General features: G+C 40.4%; 1 protein-coding gene across 1 annotated transcript in view; it reads left to right on the top strand.

Moving 5' to 3' along the window:
- Nucleotides 1-12,373: 12,373 nt before the first annotated feature.
- Nucleotides 12,374-21,096, top strand: part of ARHGEF28 (Rho guanine nucleotide exchange factor 28) — a 108,055-nt gene continuing 99,332 nt past the window's right edge. The window contains 1 exon segment of the mRNA XM_018070494.1: nt 12,374-12,499. Coding sequence (XP_017925983.1) covers nt 12,467-12,499 — 33 coding nt within the window. The 5' untranslated portion in view covers nt 12,374-12,466.

Below are 21,096 nucleotides of genomic sequence, written 5' to 3' on the forward strand. Positions count from 1 at the left end.
GGGGTCTCTACTGGGACCAGTATTGTGCAATGCCTTCATCAATTACATTGACAATGGATTGAATGCACCTTCAGTGGGTTTGCAGATGACACAAAGCTGAGTCGTGCAGTTGGCAGACCTGAAGGATGGGATACCATCTGGACAGACTTGAGAAGTGGGCCCTTGTGAATCTCATGAAGTTCAACAAGTCCAAGTGCAAGGTCTTACATCTGTGTCAGGGCAATCTGAAGCACAAGCTGGGAGCTTTGAGTCAAAAGACTTGGAGGTGTTGGTGGATGAGAAGCTCAATGTGACTGGAGCTTGTAGCCTGAGGTGTTGGATGTGCTTGCCTTCAGCCCCTGGCCTGGGTTGCCACTCTGCACATTGTTAACAAAGCAGACTGCTGATTGAGCCATAGCCACCAATAGTCCAGTGTCTTACAGTGCCTGGGCAGTCACTATATATATGGTCAAATGTTTGAGTCAGTAATCATTAGCAGTTTGGTCTCTTTAAAGAAGGAAAAACACCAAAAAGAAAAAAAAAAGGACACATTTGGGGAAAAGAGAAAAGAAAAGGTGGATACCAGAATCTGTGTAACCCAAGACAGGTGCTCAGTGCAGGAAGGATATGGACCTATTGGAATGAGTCCAGAGGAGGACCATGAAGATGATCAGAGGGCTGTGGCACCTCTTCTAGGAGGACAGGCTGAGAGACTTGGAGGGTAGAACATTGGGGTTGCTCAGCCTGGAGAAGAGAAGGCTCCAGGGAGACCTCATGGCCTTTCAATACTTAAAAGGACAATTACAACCTTTTAGCAGGGCCTGTTGTGACAGGACAAAGGGTAATTTTTATAGTCTTAAAGAAGGGTAGATACAGACTAGACATAAAGAAGATTTTTACAATGAGAGTGGTGAAACATTGGAACAGGTTACCCAGAGAACTGGTAGTTGCTCCATCCCTGTAAACATTCAAGTAGTTGCAAGGGGATTGGACTAGATGACCTTTAGAGGTCTCTCCCAACCCGAACTGTTCAATGATTCTCAGATCTTAGAGTAATTTGATGTGTTGTGATGTTTACCATTCAGGATATTCTTCCAAGTGAGTTTGCCAAGGTAGACATGAAAACAGATGTTAGATATTGTCTACACAAATGGAAATCTGATGAAAACATAGAGAAACAAATGCTATTTAAGATCTTGATGTCTAACAAGACTAGTAAAATGAAATTTGGAAGACTTATTTGACTGACCAGTTGTATTATGAATTCTACTGGATTTACTACCTCCGCATTGAAAGCTAGTATTTTTTCAGGTGACAAACTTGCCAAAGTTGTGTCTCTGTTATTTTCTGTAATGAAAAGTAATAACTTCTTCTTCCCATTTAATAAGATTTTTTTACATTATGCAAGCTTTTCTTCAGTACCAACATAATCAAGTTATCAAGGAGCTTGCATAAGATACTGTTATTACCACTGTGGTGCCTGTTGCTCATGTTCTCATTTTATATAATACATAATAATTATATAATGCAATATAAAACTTCAATTTCTGGCTTTTTTTGACAGGTTGAATAAAATAGGAAAAAAAGTTCCAGTTCGTAGTGTGCTGGTGCATGTTTAAAATGCTTTACGGCAGTGCTAAGCACGCACGTTTTTGTTCTACAAGTGAAAAAGGAATTTATTTTTATGAAAAAGTACTTATTTTTTCAGCAGTCCATTACCAGAATCTAATATTTTGAAGTATTTAGATAGACTGTTGTGAACAGAAATAGTTGAAATAGGTTATTGCGCATTAGATTGGAGGAGATGTAATGCTGAGTGTCCTGTTTTGGGAAAGCATATTATTCTACTTATATGGAAAAGTGGGCATTTATTGCATACGACATGTTCCTTTACTTGTGGGTCATTTGGGAATAACCAGGTTGATTTGTGTTTAAAATATAGTTAATAAATTACCTTGCCCCACAGCAGATAGTTACCTACAAAAGCATGTCTGTTATTAGTTTTTTTAATATACTTTTCCTAGGAAGCATTTTTGTTGGAAAGAGGGAATAATCACTGAATGTTGGGTTCAGGAGCACAGTTAGTGTGGAGGCTTCTCTAATGCACCTAGAATTAATAGTAAACACTTCCCTTTCCTGTGTTCGGGCACCTGAATTATGTGGGAGAAATGGAGAGATGGTCTGGTTGGTCACTGTTGATTTTGTCAAGCCTTCAACTGAACATTCCCCAGGGAAGGCATTGATCTCTCTTCCCTGGACTAATTCAGCTAATGAGTGAAACTTTTATTGCTAGATCACTTACATATTCTAACTTCTTGAGGGTAAATACCTTTGTATTTCAACAGATTTGCATGATAGAAATGCAAGAGGTGGTTTACTCTGGAACTGAGGCCTGTCAGTATCTTATGGTAATACTACATCCTGTTGGAAATTATGTTAATTCAATTACAACCTTTAGATAGTAATTTTTGTATCTTTTTCAATTGTGAAAATTTGGAATTGAAATCCTGAGTCTCCAGCTTCTGCAGATGCACCTATATTTGTCTTCTTTTCTAGGATAACATGCACTTGGATAGCTTGCTATATTCAGTGGTGAGTGATTATGGCAACTGAAGTAAAGCAATCCCTCTGTATGTTTTCAGTAAAGTATGCTGGGGCTGGATGTAAAGGAAAGGTGCTCTAAGATGGTTGCAAGCCACCCTTAACCTGGCTGCACTCCGTCAACCTGTACCTTTTCCTTCTGGTATGTTTAACTTTCCAAAGTCCTGATCATACCGTAACCAGCAGGTTATCTCTGCTACTCAGAGTTGTGGACTTGTTCTGACAAGGACAGCACAAAAGTCCCTGTTTCCTTGTACTATGCAGAGGTGTTTTTCTGTGTGATCAGCTACCCAGAATAAAACACCAAAACTTTTAAACTTTAGAGATGAACACACACCTATGTAAAGCCATGAATCTCTTGCTGAAACAGTCAGGGTGGTAATGGGGTTCTACTGGCTTCTGTCTCTCCTCCAGGGCAGTACCTTTGTGACCTGTGCTCTGTTACAGCAGTCTAATATACTTAATTTTTAAAAATGCTTGTGAAACTATAATGCATTTAGATGGTTCAAGGTAAGTGAATTAGCAGAGTTTAATTGTGTTAAGGACATCTGGTAAGAATATATAACTGAGAAGCTTCAATTTTTTATTATGAAATGTGAGTCAGGTTGTGATCTTGTGCTATTAACTAGGGTCTTCCAGTGCATTTACCAGCTAACATATTATTCTATGTTCAATTTTTTTAAACTGTCAACACACTGTTAATGTGCTTACTATTCTCATTGCAAGTAGTTTTCCGTTTAAAAGTCAGGAGCTGCAAGAATCCTTGTAGGTATGGGAAAAGAGTACAGGATGGAAAAGTATGGCAATAGACCTTTGATCTCAGATGACAGCACTGGAGGACTTGGATAACATTTTTAGTATTGGCTTAGTCCGTTTTAAAGTGGTAGCATTGCTCAATAAACTAATACTCAGACCTTACTTAAACTCTGCTTCTGGGCTGAACAGACCCAGCATTCTTATGCTTTCTCAGTCTCTCTCTTTCTCTGATTACTTTTAGTCTCCTGTGTTTCCCAGATATTTGGGCTACCAAGGAAATACACACCTTTGTTGTGTACCAGCCACCCTCTCACAGTAAAACACTAATTCTTTCATACACTGCTTACAGCACTTGGGTAAACCTTTTTTTCATCCCCATGACATTGTGCTAAAATGCTGCTGTTATGAAGAAAGTATGCTGTCCATCAACAGCAAACAGGTCACGAATTCAATTACAGTGCAGTAAGAGGGAGCTTGGGAAGTCCTATCCGCAACCTGGTACTCACAACCCCACATCTTCAGTGCTTCACCGTCATTACCATTGAAACGGGTTGACAGAAGAGGCTTAGGGAATCAACATAAGATGATTTTAAGAACAACTGAAATTATGTATTGCATATGCTTGGCAGCTGAAAAGCCGAAATGCGGTGTGGTTTATCGGGATCAATGCACTATGCCGCACGAAACACGCCTGGAGCGGCCGGGAAGCAGCCTGATCAACCAGCGCCTTGCGTGGGCAGATCCCAGCCGCGTACTGCCGATTACGGGACCGCCGCCCGACGGCCGGACCGGAGCGGAGAGGACGGGAGGGGAGGGGAAGGCTCCGGCTGCCTTGAGCGGCAGCTGCCGGGGGCGCGCTCGCGGGGCCCCCCGCCCGGCACCCGGGCGCGCAGTCGGAGCGGCAGGGCTTCCCCGCCGGCTCGCCGCTGTCCTTCGCTGTCCCTCCCGCTGCCAGTGGGAGCTTGGGTCGGCTGCCCGGAGTCTGCTTCTCAGGAGGCCGGGACCACCCTGGCCGTTGCCGCGGGGCCGTCACAGTCAGTTTGTTCCTCGCGCCCGAGGGCTTCCGAGGCCCAGGGGCGGAGCAACCGCGGGGTCCGGGCGCTCCCGGCAGCGGCTCGTCAGGCGGTGGCGGCGGAGGCCTTCGGCGGGACGATCGCTGTAGGTAAGGCGGCCATCTGCCTCGGGCGGAGCGGGGAGCCCAGCCCGCGGCACCTGCTGCCCAGCAGCCCCGGGGCCGCCGCGTTGTCCTGAACCTTCGCCGGGGCGCGACGTCGAGCTCCAGGGAGCTGCGCGGATATTCCCCGGCCGGGACGGTGCGCGGTGCGCCCGGCCGGGCTCCGCCAGTGTCCTGGCAAAAAGTGTGCCTGGGCTGTCATTTGCCTTTCAAAGCTCCAAAACGGGGGAGAGGGATTTGTATGTTGTGGGATTTTTTTATTGTTGTTTGTGGGGTTTTTCGTTTGGTTGGTTTTTTTAAATATGTGTTGTGTTTTTTTCTTAAGGTCATTATTTTGCCGTAAAAGCCACTCGTGGTTTTTTTTTCAAGTTCTTGCCCCAGCGTGGACAAGGTATTCAGTTTTGATCATAAATGTGTTTGCCTTTCTCAGACAGAGCAAAAGTTTTTAACTTATTTACTTTAACTTCTTTAACACCCAAAAAATGTAAAGGAAATGAAAGCTTTTCTAATGGTAAAATAATAAGCAACTTTTGAAGCAGTTCTTGGGTGCATTTTGTTGGGACACTGGTTTGCAGAGCTTAGAGATGGACCAGTTTTCAACCTGCACAGTGATTTTTCTATAGAAAAAAGGCTTAAAATTCTCTTTCATTTTTATGGATTTATTCCTCTCTCTGTGTCTGGTCCTGTACAAAAATGAAGATAGTTCTCCTCATAAGTCATTATAAGGCACACAAATGTGATTGAAAATCTAACAGATGTTTTCTTTTACAGAGATAATAGCTCTTCATGACATATTGTGGGAGTAGGATTTGAGTAAGAGGGATTTTTCTACGTAGGTAAAAAATTAACTGTATTCTGTGAATTCAGTATGAAAAATTGACAGGATAAAATGGTGAAAATATTTTAGTACTTAAGTGCTTTTATTTTTCCAGAGTGGTGTTTGAATATTGACTGTAACTAAGAAAGTGATTGTGCAGATGTATCTTAATAGTCTACCAGGAAACTTATCTGGCCTTCTTATTTGACTTGCAAATTAGACATTTATGCCAACATTTTCTTCTGTAATATCATGAATGAATATTCCTTTTGCTTGATCTGAAGCTGCTGCTGTTATGCAGCAGTTCCCATTCTCTCCTCCCGAGAATAGTTCCTTTGTGGGGTCATTTCAAAAGGGTACAGTGTGTAGTGGCCTGACGTTCTTCGGATCTGAATAACATGTTGAATTTGCACCATGATATAGGAAGGATACCCTATGACTGATGTAGTGACTCAGATTTGCCCAGATTTTGGCTTTACCATCCAAAAAGCAGTTCTTTGCATAGGTACACATCAGTCAGCACATACATATCTTGATTTCCCAGTTATACATGGGAATCTCAAGGCAGGAATATGTGTTCTGTGTACCTTCTGCAAATAAGTATTTTAGTTTCCAAGATGGTGCCCAGAACAGGAAGGAGAATTTTAATCACAATGCATGTTTGTGCCCAAGTATTGAGGCTGCTTGTATGTATCTTTGCTTGTATGAGGGGTTTTTGTACTTTTTGACTGAAGTGCTCCTTTTAATTTTTTCCTCTTCTGTATTGGCTTGAATATTACTACATCTGTAGCATCTTCTCACCACCTGTCTAGGAATGTTTATGGAATTTTCCTCAATGTCGTCTGTTGAAATTCTTCAAAAATTACGGAAATTTAAAAATTTTATAGATTTCTGTACCAACTAGTTGAGCTCTGTGAGTTGTATCTTTCAGGTCTAGCATCATAAAAACAAGTACGTACCACCAAACTACATGAATAGTTAGAAGAGGGCTCTAAGGTGGAATAGTTGCCCTTCTCAATAGAAGCTGCTTCCTTGAATATCAGAATTATGTTTAATGACTTTTGGTATCAAAAATTTTTTTCTAGCTCTTAATGGCTTTAGAGTTTGTGGCACAGTTCTAACTGTCCACGAAAGTGGAATATAGGTTACAAAAGGGTCATTAAACACACAGAATATTCCCTTACCTTGTTAGTTATAGCAATTTGGTGGATGGCCAAGCCTGAGTAATGATGAAGCGTCACAGATAGCACTGCAGCATGCATTTGAATGCCTATGTAGAACCAAATATTTCTGATCCACTTTTCTGCCTTGCCAGTAAACTGTACAACTGTGCTACATGAACTCTGTAAAGAGTTTGCTTTTCCTCTGGTCCCACAGTTTCATAGGGCCCAAACTATGGAGTACTAAATTCTAAAAGCTGTTAAAACTTTCATAATTAAATAACTACTATCTCTGTCAAAATGGGTGTTGAAAGGGTAAGGGAGGTAAGACGGTTATCTGGCAATATTATCAAACATATTTTATTTTGTTTCAGTAACCTTACAGATACATTTGGGAGTTTTTTTGTCTTTCAGTAATGTATAACCAACTTTTAAATTTTTAAGGTTTCTAAAATCTAGAGCCCCATTTCATTTTTAGTTGAAATGAAAATGCTACATTAAGAATCTTAATTCAGGAATGCATAAAGAATGTATTTTGCCAACCTCAGGAGCAGGCTGCTGTTGTAAGAGGCATTTTTTCCTAGACTTGTTTCTGTGTTTTAAAACCCAAGCCTATTTTTAAAAGGTTAAAAAATGTGATCCTTTTTTGGAGACTCTTTAAATATTTTCCCTTCTAAGGAACACAAAATGGCTGTCCCTTTAACAAATTAAAAGAAATATGATAACCATGAATGGGATGATGTTGTTTTGGAGAAAGATCTAGGTTTCTTTTTTCCTCCAGTTGTTGAAAAGAGCGATGTTTTAAAACAGCTAAAAATGTGTTAAGCTGCATTTCTTCTGTTCCCTTGCTTCAAGAGCAGCTAATGTCTGGTGAAGTAATCAACACTGCTTCATGATAAATTTAATAGGCAAAGGCTTATTTTACCTCTCAGTTTGAATACTGTCAGAAGGCAGTAATTGAATGTGCTTGTGTAGCTACTAGCTGAGGGTTTTGCTTTGTCCTCTCTCTATTCACTATGCTTTAGATGTTCAGGAAACCCAAGTGTAAAAATGATGTAAAAAGGTCATGTCAAAAATCTTTGTCTGTAAAGTTTAAAACTTTAACATTAGGAATGTGGTATTTATTATCCATGTGTTTTCACCTTGCTACTTTTTCCTTTAATTTATTTCTTCCAAAGTCAGGTTAGTCAGGTCCAGAGCAAGGATCTGCACTTAAAAGAACATTCTGTACCACTTTTATCCCAGAGGCAGTTCCTGGTTCTTGGGAAACTGTGAGTGAGCCTTCAGTGTACTAATTTAACGTAAATCAGATGGAATCTGTAAACTCAGAAACATAGTTTGGTTCTGTTGCTGTGCTTGTTTAGAGGAATCTGTGGGATGAGGATTATTAATAGAAACTGGTTGGTCTTAGAAACTGGCTGGTCTGTGAGCACCACACTGAAATGTCACTGGTTTTGAAGAGTATTAAGATCTGAGAGATATAGAGAGTGTATTTACAGTAATTCGTGTCCATCTTAGAGGCTGTCTTTGAGGTTAATGTAGCACCTACCTCCTATAGACTATTGCATAGTTAAAAATAATGAAACTGTGATAGTGGTGACTGTAACACAGTCAACAAGCAGCAGAGAGCTCAGTAGACCTCTTGATATGCATGTGCTGCTAGCTTTTACAATGCACAAGACATTTTCTTAGACAAAGTTGTTACGTTTTAAAGCATCACATGGGATGCTCTGGGTATTCCTGCCTGCCTCTGGGTTCCTATTGCTTCAGATGATCAGAAATAAAGATTTAATGTGCTTGTCTTGATGGTTGTTGTAACACTAATCTTCAGTGTTTTATAGGCATGAGTTTCAATGTGACCATCACCAAAAAGAAATATAATTAAAGAAAGGAAGAATTGAATTCCAAGCCATCTGTGAAGCATCACTGGTGGTTTATTTACATAATATGACATTTTTGACATTCAGTGAGTTGCTTTACAGTTTATGAAACAGCAGGTCTGTGGCACAGAGGTGTAGGATTATGGTGTGAAAGGAGAATATAGTGAGCAGAGCATGATCAAAGACCTCATGTTCTGTTATCTTTGAATTGATCCACGGAAGTATGAAATACATGTCTTGTACTGCTGCTCTTGCTTTGCACCTGCTTGCAAGCTTGCAGAGACTGTGGTCTGGTGCTGCTTAATGAGCCATGGAGGCTCGTTCTGGCAGCCACAGGGCCCTGAGTTAAGTGAAGTCTGTAGGGGTGACTGCTGGATCACAGAGCAGCATCAAAGCCAGAGTCCTGTCTTCACCTTCTCTGTCTCTTTCTCCCACAGTGATATGCTTTATTTACAGGGAAGAGGAGAGAGTCAAGTTGCAGGTTGTGAGCTGGGTTGTTGTAGGATCAAAAAGTGTTCTTTTGTGTTTAGGAAAAAGCTGATGATAGACAGTAGTTGCTAAGATAGCCAAAAAGTAGTCACAGTGTTGGCTGGAGGGTCACCTTGTCAACTGGTAGAAATGCCTTTCTGCTGAGATAATGCTTCCCCTTATCTAATTTATGTAGTAGGTACAGAGTAAAAATGTTTGATAACTCGCATCTTAAAATGCATTTAAACCAATAATGGGTGTTTTTATTTTCCATTGGTTTATTTCCATATATCCTTCTTACATATCTTGATAGTCAGGGACACCATGCTGTAAAATGCTAAAATTTGTAATGTTGCAAAAATCGGATATATGGCAGTCCCATAGTTGACAACCAATAAATAAATTATTGGGTGAGGAAAAGTGTTTGAGGGATTATTGAAATCTCTTGCATCTTTGATAAAATCTAAATTACATGTTGCTGTTTGTCTTAATAACTTGAGCTGGTCAGGGACTGGCAATAGCATTTACCACTAGGTTTTTGTAGATTAAAAAAAATGTTTAGTTAAATAAAATTATAGATTTTTTGTTCATTTTTATATATTTGCCTTTGCTTGAATGAAATGTCTGCTGGGAGTCTCTCCAGTTTGCAACACGTCTCAGTAAAAGATTCCAGTAAATTTACTGCTAAACTGGATGCTGAAAAGGTTTTTTTTTCTGCTACTGCTGTCATTGGTAATGTGGGCAGTGCCTGAAACTGGACCTGTTTGTCTGTTAGATGCCCATCCTGCTGGTTTCTATGTCAGAGATGCATATGTGAGCGGAAGGGATCAGGTGTCGCTCTGTGAAATTACATGCACTCATGATGTCAGGAGCTCGACCCTCCCCTTGCTGTGTGGAGTACGACTACTCATTACTGGAGAGCATTTGTCTATGTGGCACCTTGTGTGCATTGTGGATCCCGCTTTTTGGGGACCTGAGCAGCATTTTGCGGTACAGAGGAGGTGAGTGGTAAGATGCATGTGATGGTGTCTCCTTCAGTCCCTCGCTCTGAAGTGGAGTTTGCACAAGAGCTGCACCACAGCCAGAGCTGAGTATTTCCTCCCTACGGGCATCCTCTTCCTGCCTCTCCCAGTCACTTCCAGCAGCCAGGCTGAGTTACTGTAATCCCCAGCTGGAGGAAAGACTGAGCCATTCATGTAAATTTTTTTTCTAAACAACAAGGATAGTGTGAGAAAAGCAGAAAAGACCACTCAGTGCTGTGTGTGGACGTTTTTTGATTCTTCTGCAGGAAGCAATGAGTACCATTAGGTACCCCTTTGTATTCAGGAAACACCAATATAAGCTGGTTTGTCAGGGCATTACGTGTGGAAAGTACTGATTGTATTTCAACATGGTTCTAGTCAGTGCTGTATAAATAACATTGATTGCTTCTGATGAGCTAAATCTTCAGGTTATTTATCCTCTCAGGATTCACGTTTAGCTAGGCACTTACTATTTCCAATTGCACAAGCTCCAGGGGGATCCACAGTGTGGCACAAGCAAATAGTGAAGAGAATAGAAGCCAGGATGGCACCATCTCTCCAATAAGTTGTGTTTGTATTACCCAACACAAAAAAAGTTTGTTGTACTGGTGATGCAATGATTATCCTCCAAAGGAAGAGCTAAGTTATGTTTTCTTGTGAGCACTTGTTGTAGAATAGGTAGACTAGACTGATACTTGCATTTCTTATCCTTGCAGAGGAGGAAGATGTCATATGACAGAAGTAATCATATGACAGCAGTACTTCATGTTCTCTTCGCGTGCCATAATGATTTGAATGTGCTCATGATTTCTTGCAGTGGAGATGGTGGAGTTTAGTTTGCATGTGTTCCATTAAAGATTGAGAACCATTGTAGGTGAAGGGATTTTATAGAGTAGAATAGAGCAATGGTGTAAGACAGCTGACTGACATGTCTTGTTTTAGCCAGCCATGAAGAGATGCCCTGTGAGTAGCAGTAATGGTGAGGTCTGGGATAGATATTAATGTGCTTCACTGGTTCTGTAAGGTAACACTTATGAAAAGCTCTACTTTAAACTACTCCTTGCAGAACTAACGTTACTGTTTCTATGAAAAGCTCTACTTTAAACTACTCCTTGCAGAACTAACGTTACTGTTTCTATGAAAAGCTCTACTTTAAACTACTCCTTGCAGAACTAACGTTACTGTTTCTATGAAAAGCTCTACTTTAAACTACTCCTTGCAGAACTAACGTTACTGTTTCTATGAAAAGCTCTACTTTAAACTACTCCTTGCAGAACTAACGTTACTGTTTCTTAACTTACATTGTAACCCTGTTTTCTTCTGTACAGACGAGTCTGTGCTACCCGTGCTGCTGCTTTTAAGGTTGAGTTCAGGATGGCGCTGCTAGAAACTGCAGAGCTTTGTCTGGTGGTGTGAAATGCCTTGGAGTCAGCTGCAGGATACTTCCTCCCTCCACAGAAAATAAGAAACTCTTCTCTCTCAATTTTACTGCTGACTAGACTGGCTGGATTAGTGTTTACCTTGATACTCTTTTCGTACTAAATGGAAGCTTTGGGATTTTTTTGGCTGAACAATTTGTGACCAGTGATTTTGTAAAGGATTTTGCCTTCTGTTTCAAAACTGCAAGAATGTATGTCCTTGTGAATGTAGATAAATTGATGGGCACTAGGAGATGAGGATTAACAAATTCGCGGTTTTAAAGGGAGTGTATACTGGGATGGTGGGTGTGTCATTGTAGGCAGGGAAATTCTCAAATCCTATCTGACTCATAGAAGGCTGTACCTATGCATTAACAAGCAATGAGCTGCACAACTGTGTTGTTCTTGGAAACTTCAGCTGTAAAAATAAGGCCATATCTGAGCTGTCTCTTAAGACAGATTTTTTCGTGGCCTGTTTTAGCAAGTAGAAGACTTGTGCATAGCTGGTGAGCTCAGACCTTGCTACTGTAAAGATGTGGAGTTTCTTCTGGTATGCTCTTCTTATTTGAAAGGAATACTACTTTTAGACTATGAATTTAGAGGATGTAGCGCATCAGAAGTATAATAGTAGAAATCAAAGTTGCTATGATGACTATAATTATATTAATTCTAGTGATGACTTGTATCAGTAGCTTGCTGTTTAGCGTGGTTAAGGCAACCTGCCTTGGGGATAACTTCTATGAAGTTGCTAGAAAACCAATACCAGACACTTAGGATATTGGTGTGGAGTAAAAGTTGCTACAATGTGTTTTGTGGTCAAACATAATTTTTTTGCCTCTAGAAATAAGAAATTATGAAATTCCCACTACTTCATTTGCTGCAACTACCAGTGTCTCATGCTCAGCCTGATCTGTTTTGTTTATCTTGTCTATTATGTGAAATGCACACAGAATATTAACTAAGACCAGCCACCCCTCCTCCAGCCATAACATAGACATTACACCAGTGTTTCCACATTCTAGGGACATTTGGGGCAACTGGGTAGCTGATAAGCTTAATATCCTTTTTTCCCCCTAAATCTGAAAGATGTTGACCTAGTTTACAGACACGAATCATGTATAATGATATCAGTACCTCCTGATGGGTGTGTAATAATTCCACTGGTTTATTCTGTTTGTAGATGCTGTGACAATGGAGTTAAACTGCGCTGAACTACCTCTTTATGTAAGTCCTACAACACTAGGCTTCTACCTGAAGAGTCGCTTTCTTTTGGGTAACAGCTCATTCAAAAGCAGGGTGAATGAAACCAAAAACCATTCTTTGTTTTTTCTGAGACTGGAGGCTGTTGAATGTTGCTGTCTGATGCAGGGATGTCTGGAGGTGATAGTTTTCAATACTGTGACTCAGGTCTCTGAAGGAAGTTTCAAATTTTTCCCTTCCTTGTGATCATTGTTTTCTTCTCCTTCAATAGTCTTAATGCCTATGGATTTTTTTTTGATTTTTAGCTTTTTGTAGATTTTAGAAGCAGCTGTAGTTAGCTCACCCTTTAGCACAGTAGTTGACACATTTACCCAACCCTATTACCTCATTTCGGATCTAACTTTCTAAATTCCTTAGTTTGTTTAGACTTCTCTCAAGGTAAGCCTTCTTTCTGTTTAAGAACATTTGCACCCTGGCTTGAACAAGATACCCCACAGACAAAGCATCCTGCAAAAGCCAGAGCTTTGGAGAAGCTTCACGGACTGGATGTGCTGTGATGAAGAGGAAGATTCTCAATTCCCAGAGAGGCGTGCCAGGGGGAGGATATGGGGGCTGGATAGATCTGGGATTGGATGGACAAATACCTTAAATTGTGGAAGCCCCAGGACATGGGCGCGTGTGTCTGTACTCCTGTGGTAGTTGAAGGCATTCTATTAAAACTGCTCTCTTATCTCTATAATAATTGCCTGGTGAGTAACTTTTTGGCTCCTGGCTGATCCTTTAAGGCAACAGTCTCATTTGCAGTTTTCAAAAGCAGAGCCTGTGTAGAGACACCTTTCACCCTCTTTCCCACAACTTATGGCTGTTTTTTCCCTATAAAATCCCAAATTACCATTCTCCCTGCTTCCACAAAACAGGAACTTGTGTGTTATGTAAAAAAAGAAGGTGAAGTTTGCAATCAAGTGGATTCTTTTTCTGCAAATCCTGAAGTGATTGCTTAAAATAGGTGAACTCACAGTTAAAAAAGAGGTACTAACAGGAGTGAGTTTTTTAGCTTTGTTTACAAAGAAGGTCTGAGGTGACATAAGTGCAGCAAGTGTAAGAAAGATGTGGTGAAACACAATCCCATCCAGGTTTCTTAGATCCTAACCTAGGATTTTAGGATGGGGAAGCATCCCTCCTTGGTAACCTTTTTGGAAGTAAAAGATACCTGTATGAAGAACATTTTTCTGTGCAGTAGCTTGCTTTGCTTTGACAGCAAGTGGAAGCTACTCCTAATTTGGTTTGCTCTTGGCATGCCCTATTATCAGAGAAGGTGCGTCCCGTCTCATTTACTCTTCCAAAGAAAGGAGTGCAGCTGCTTTAGATGGAGGCAGAGAGGAGGAGGTGCATTCAGTCTGCATTCACAGCTCTCTCCCCTCTAAGAATAAATGGGATCCGTAGGAACCATGCTGCCAAAGCTCAGGCAGGAGCAAAGGAGGAGGAGTGAGTGCAGCCTCGTGGCCATGGTTGCCCTTCAAGGTACTCTGCTCTAAGCAACTTGAGATGACAGTGTAGCTTCCCTGCTGTTTCCACATTAACTGCTGACCCAAGAGGCTGGCTCTCATGAAAGACAGTGGGAGTGCAACTTGGAAATTAAGTGCTGTTGTGGACACAATCTGGCCACTTTTTTATCACATCCAATATACCTGTAGCCCATCCCTACAAAGGCATGTCTGTATTACAACCTCAGTTAATTGTCCCTTGGATCCACACTGTTTTATTTACTTTTGCTACTAAATAACAATTTTGAAGTTCTTTTGATCTTTTGTTACTTTTTCACAGGATATACTCTCTCTGTAGCAGTTTTTTGGGCAAACACCTGGCTACAGCCAGGTTCATTAGCATCTTCGCTGTTTTCTTAATCTGTGATCTTGTAGTTTCTCAAGGATGGGCTGACATAATACCTCAGGACTCGGTTGAAAATCCACCTATGAATTCACAGGTACCTTGGGCATAGAAGGAGTTTGTATTTCCATACAGAGAAGAAAAAGTGAAACGAGGGATGTGTTTCACACCTGGGGGGTGCAGATAACAACAGCAAATTCCCGGTGTGATTTTTAATGTTCTTAAAAACAAAGCCTGCTGTACTGTTCAGCTACCATCTACCTGGATTTCCATAGGTGAGAAATGTGGTGAAACAGAGTTAATTCTAAAATGTCTTAGTTGACAAATAAGTTAATTTTATTATTCATGGGAAAAAAAAGACATAAGCCAGTTGACATTGGCCAACGAATGAAGCAAACCAGCAGCCAGAGGCCATCTTGCCTTGCCCCATTGCTGGCTTTCATGCTCCCTTAGTGTTCTGTCTGTACACTTGACAGCAGTGACATGGAAGGGGAAAAATAATTACAGAATTCCATAGTGGACATCTGCATAAACTACTTCCAGGTCAGCTTCAGAATACAACAGCATGGCTGTTATACAGTGGAGAAAATTAAAGACGAAAGATTCAGTTTAGGAGTCAAAGTCCTGTTGTAAAGATCAGAAAGCAAAAGGTGGTAGAAAGTTCAAATTGGAAAGAGGATTTTAATGCATATGCAGGGATTGGACTAATTTGGTACTCTGTCAGTAACTTTTAGTTGTTTGGGCTGTAGTGTGATAGTCTTCCAAAGTGCTCCAAGTTGGTTGATATTGTTCCAGCTGAAGACAGGGTTAGAGTGCACTGTAATATTCATGCAGTCCTGGACTCTTCTGAATTCTTCAGTTCTGCACTGAACTCCATGCAAAAGGTGGTTAAATAAACAGAGTTTTATTTGTACTCTAGCAGTGTGTCTGGGAATAATTTGAGCATATCTGCTGAAAAATGTTCAGAGGTTCACAGGCAGAGGGACTCTGAAAACACCTAGTTAGGCAGTTAAAAAGCTGTGAATCATCTTGTTTGACAGAAAGAAATTCCAATTTTTTTTCTAAAATATGTTATTTGTATGGCTAGTTAGAGCTAGAGGGACAAATAAGCAGTAATTGTTGCCTTCCTCACAAAAACATGAGAGAAACAGAATGAACAGAAATAATTTAATGATGTTATTCTGTTTTCTAAATGATTGAGATTCAAACTGATACATGATTCCAGTGTGGTTTTGCATGATTTGAGTAGGAAGTGGCAGTACGACTTATTGGTTCTAAAGTGACTAATTGATTGTCTACCTTGCCAAGATGTTTGCCTTCCCACTTCATCCATGTTGAACTAAGAGTTGCTGTGGGAAGAAAGGATAGTTTTTCATGGTCACATACAACTCTTGTACTTGCTGCTCTTGCCATGTGTTCAGTGTCTTCTGGCCAGCCCTTTGTGGAAAGAAGACAATTTCTAGCCTATCTTGTCCATTCTGTGCTTTCATGTTCTTTGCTGTTGCAGTAGGGTTGGCCATAATTCTTAGCTCATCTGTGTGTTCATCCAGGCTGAAATCACTGAAATTACTTAGAGGGTAATTTCATAACACAGAAGAGAAATGTGGTTTAAAATGTAAATATGTGTTGGCCTTTCAGCATGCATTTGTTAATGCACAGAGCTGTGTTCACTGGCCTGATCCAGCGCTGGCTGGGGTCACGAGTATTTTGTTGTTGACCCCTGTGGAAGCCTGGTGAGGTCTGTCATGGGTGGTTTGCATGGGGACACACAGCAGAGCGTGCATTGGCTTGCTGCCAGAATGAGACTGAGGAAATATATGTGAAAGAATAGGATCTATTTTAAAAGATACGAAGGAAAAGAACAGGTGCTTCAAATCATATCCATCAGCAGGCAGATAATTTTTGTTCCCATGGTGTATTATTTCTCCTCCACTTTTTGTTTTCCTGTTCAGTCCCTAAATTGAGATTTTTCTGGGCAGGGACTTTGTGCTTACATGTATTTGTGTAGTGTCTGCAACAGTAGAGCTCTGATATCACATGGGACATGAGAATAATAGGTAGATTTGTGTATTTTAAATCAAGTCAACTGAAAGAGATAATTTCTTTTAAGTCAATGGTTGCATGTCAGAAGGGATGGTAATTTTCTATTAATATGCCTTATTGCAGAAGTTTTTTTGACCTGTGTATGTTAAGAGCTCATTCCCAAGCTTTTTAATTCCTCTGTATTATTTTATGCATGGAGATAAATTGTGTTGTTGTTGTTGACAGCAAAACAGTGAATGATATTTTTAACGACAGATCAGCAAGAATGTTAATATATGTTTTGGAACTGGGCTTGAAAAAAGTTTTTTTAGTTCTTCCTTCCCTACTCCTCTGCTTTCTGATAAAAACATGCAGGATATTTTCTCCTCATTTTCTCCCTTTGCCATATGGGAGACTGAAAACTTTTCTCCACCTTACCTGCTGTCACAGTTTGATGATGGGCTAAACACAGCTTTAAGATTGGTGGTGATAAGTTAAAAAAATAATGTCAGTTTGATGCAAAGTGCTGACTTGCTCTATGGCTCAAATTGTTTAAAAACACTGGTAGATTAATTCTGTACCAGCAGTCAGATCCATGACTGTCTCTTATCCTGCTGCTGACATACAGCAGGCATAAAAAGCACAAAGCCAGCATAAGCTCTGTATCATGTGCTAATTCAACAAAAATGAGATTGTGTTCCCAGGTCTGGCATGGGTCATTAGTGTGGCTGGATGTTGCTCATGGTGACATCTAAAAGGTCTTGCTGCCAGCTGTACCTTAAACTGAGCAAAGGGCTGACTGAGAGAGTTAAACAGAAGAAACAGGACTGAAGAGGACAATTTTTTGTGATAAGATGATGCCATAGAAAATAAGAACCTGGGCATATTGCATGTGCACTGAATGAAGTGCATCAATATGTGTAATACATGTTTCTTTTTAAAGTGGGTAATATTAGAGGCAACTTAGCCTAGAGTGGAATAGCATAGAGACTTGCTGACATATGCATGTTATTACCCGTTACTGTGGTTTTTCTTTTTAGAGGAAATATATCTATTTTGCAGTAAATGAGAAGAATTTGAAGTATTTTAAATGGCTGCTGCTGGTGTTTGTTTGTTTGTTTTTCCTGGAGGCAAATCTTGCAGTTCTCAACAAAAAACTTGTTCTTCTGCCTGTGTCTGTGAACAGAGCGAGCCTAGGTTGAGGCTAGTGATGAGGCAGAAGGTGTAACTTACTTTGATGCATGAGTTTTGGGAAAATCACAGCGTATGCAATTTCAGAAACTCCCAATACGGCACATGTATTTGAGTGTGTCACTGAGGGAGGAGTGTTGCAAGAAGCTTGACTGAAAAACCACAAGGTTTAAGGCTGATCTCCTATTAAACCCCAACAAAGTAAACCACAAGCCTTCATCTCTCCTCTCCTTCAAAACAAAACGAAAACCATCCGGCTTCTAAGTAATCAACAGGCTGGAGCTCAGCTTGTGGCTGAGAACAGCTGTGCAGAAATGGAGGCTGTGCATAATTATTTAGTGTAACATTCTGGTACATCTCTGCCCATTTTGTATCATTTGGCTACTCTGTTATCAAGGCCAAAGACTTGTTAAGCCCTTAAAGAAGCACGAAGTATGTACCAGCTGCAGAAGGTGGGAGAGGCCAGATGGGTATTGTTTGGGTGGGAGGAAGTTCCTGTGTTGTGTGTTAGGAGACCATGTGAGGGGTGCTTTCAAACAGGGTGGGTAAAATTCATCTTTGAGGAGTAGCTTGGGCACTGTTGATTCTGCCTTGAGGCAGGGGAATCAGCTAGTTAACATGTCTGGATCTCTTCTGTCCCTGTTCATCTTTGCTTCAAGTGTGCTTTTGTCATTGGTTTGGGTCTAACAGAGTGCTTAATTTTTTTCCAGGTTATGTGGGCTACTTAGCAGTCAAAAAGATGGCTGTAGCTTCTACCAGCACTTCCTTTGGAAAAGGCACCATATCTAAACCAAAGTGAGGAACTTGCTGATATTTCATGTCAAAAGAGAGCAGCTTATCTGTCTTCATTAGTAAATTTCTCTGTTAGTGCTTTTCTCTTCAAGGTTGTGCTGGGACCTTTATAGAAGCATCTTTCAGATTATATCCTAGGACTCAAATGGTCACGGAATGCTTTTTTCTTCACTCTTTTGACATCCTCTGCATTTCTGAAAAAGCTGCTTCACACTGAGAAAGTACCTACAGGTAGTTGGTGCCTAAAGCTGATGTGTTTTGGAGAACCTACCATGGTGTATTTCCCACGTGCGGTCAGCGTCTTGTCCACAGGTTCAGAGGCTGAAGAGTGCAAAAGAGTGAGGTTCTCAGGGTGCTGCTGGAGTTTGGTAGTGTAAATGAGCAGAGGACTGGCTCTTCTCCAAGCAACTCTGCGTGTCCACTTAATTTTTATAAAAGTGCGTGTATAGGCTTTTGGGCAATATGTAATACTAAATATGACCCTATCATTTGTCTCCAGTCTGTACATGGAATTCTGCTTGCCTTGTTACTCTGAATAGAAAAAACTTTAATCATACTCAGTTGCTTCTTCTCTCAAGTCATTAAATAGGGGGAAAACCACCCTATTTTTACTTTGAATGTTATTAGCTATACCATTAGAAAGCTAATGCTTCTAGAGAAAAGTTCAGGTTTTTTCTCATATCTTTTTTTTCAGTTTTTTATTCCTTTCTTGTGTGTAGATGCTGTTTCATTGTGTGCTGAATCCCATTGCATTCAATTCCATTAGGGTACATGCTTTCTTAAACAAGTCCATTACAGTGCTTACTGCAATCTGTCAACAAGAAATGCCTAGTGGACATTATAAAAATATCACTGAACATTAGAAAGGCATGTTTAAAACTGTTTCCGTGTTATTAAGGTTTTGAGTATGGTTGATTTGCGTTTATTTAGAATTTCCCTACTGCTTTTTTTGCATCTTTTGTTTAGAAGTGTTCTAAGTTGCAGCTAAGTTGCAGCAAAGGTCATTAAAACTGTATGGCTGCCACTATTCTTGTCTGAGCACAAGTAAAATATAAAGATTTTCTGAAGCGAGACTTCTGAACAGTGAAAAAATAATGGTTAAATTGTAGTGGCTGGTAGCAGCTGACATAGAGGAAAATAGCCCCATTATTACTGGAAATACTTGGCTATTTGCATTTACTTCGATGTGTTGGGTCTTGCATTGTGGGAACAAATAAGCCATTATTTTACCTGAGCACATAAATATTTTTCATGGAGCAAGTAAATACAAATGCGGTGTTTGTTTATACCATTACATTTACAGATAATGTAAATTTTCATGGTAAAAGTTTGGGAAAATAGAATTATCCAGGCTGTGTATGCAAGAATAGAGAACAATTGTTGAAATGTGAGTGTTAGGCAGCATGGTGGCCTGGATCTGGAAGCCCACTAAAGGTCTTTTCGTACTGCCCTTGTTTTGCTGGGGCAGGTTGCTGGTGAAGAAGATGGTGTTATCTAAATGATTCTGAAGTGGAAGAAACTTAGTTTAGGTTAATGGCCAATAATTAAGGCATGGGCTGTCTTGCTTTAGAGTAGTGATCAAGCACATTGGAAGTGCCATGGTCATCTCTTCAGCTCCTCCTGCCTGCCTGGATGCCGCCATGCTTCAGCCATGAGGGATTGCTACCTACCTATCCCTCTTCTCCTCATGAAGAGTCAGTCCCTTACTGGGATGCAGAATAGGGTCAGACTGGGTGGAGACAGGAGCTCTTGTCCCAGGGCTTTGGGGAGTCAAGTCTTTTCTGCTCCCCACCCAGGATGTGAGGTTCAGGAGACCCTGCTGCTGTGTGCTGAACACTGTCAGCTCTCAAGTGCTCTGGAGAAACCAAGAAAAAATATATCTGAAAACCTGTTTTGTTACATTAAAAGAGCTCATAGACCTATAAATTCTGTTAAAAATACAAACCTTGCTAGTCTCCTCCCTGGTGCAGTACCAGGGCAGTGTTTTCACTGGTAATAAAAGGTATAATTTACTTTATGGATCACAGAGAGGTAAATACTAACTCTTGCTCAGCCATGGGTTTAATGTTTTTAGAGTTGGTTCAGCGGCTCTCTTAATGCTGCCGTAGCTGCAGCCTCCTCTCCCTAATCCTCCAACAGCAAAGTCCTCTGGGTCCATGCTCTCCCAGCTGCCTTGTATTCAGTCCACTTGACCAGTTTTCCAAAGTCACCTGTGTGACTTATCTGGTTTGAGTTTTGGTACCTAGAGGATAACTGTTAAGCCTAAATTTTGTATTTAGAAATGCAGAAGAAATATGCCAGTTGGGATGTGTTTCCAGCTTCAGTGTCTGGAACAAACTCAGAATAAACATCACTGTAGAAGGACAGCGTTCCCGTTTCAGATAGTGTGTATATTGTAATTTATTTCTGTTGGTTTTGCTGTTTTGAACTGATACGTGAATTAGGGTTTAATTACATACTTTTAAATGCCAATAGCCATAATTTTAGTTTCTTCATGCTTTTTTATTAAAATTACCTGCGAATGCCAGAGTTTTTTGCAGACCAAAGTAGCCATCCACATTATTACTCAACAGACCAAAAGGGTTATTTGCAACTAACATAAAAAGATTTTTAAGAAGATGATGAATTAATAACAACAACAACAACAACAACAATAATAATAATAATAATAATATATTCTGGTTACAATAGTGCAAAACCCAAAGAGAAATACGAGAAAACACTTAGCA

Source organism: Manacus vitellinus, unplaced genomic scaffold (assembly GCF_001715985.3).
Source record: "Manacus vitellinus isolate BGI_N305 unplaced genomic scaffold, ASM171598v3 scaffold_18_pilon, whole genome shotgun sequence".
In the NCBI taxonomy this organism is placed as follows: domain Eukaryota; kingdom Metazoa; phylum Chordata; class Aves; order Passeriformes; family Pipridae; genus Manacus; species Manacus vitellinus.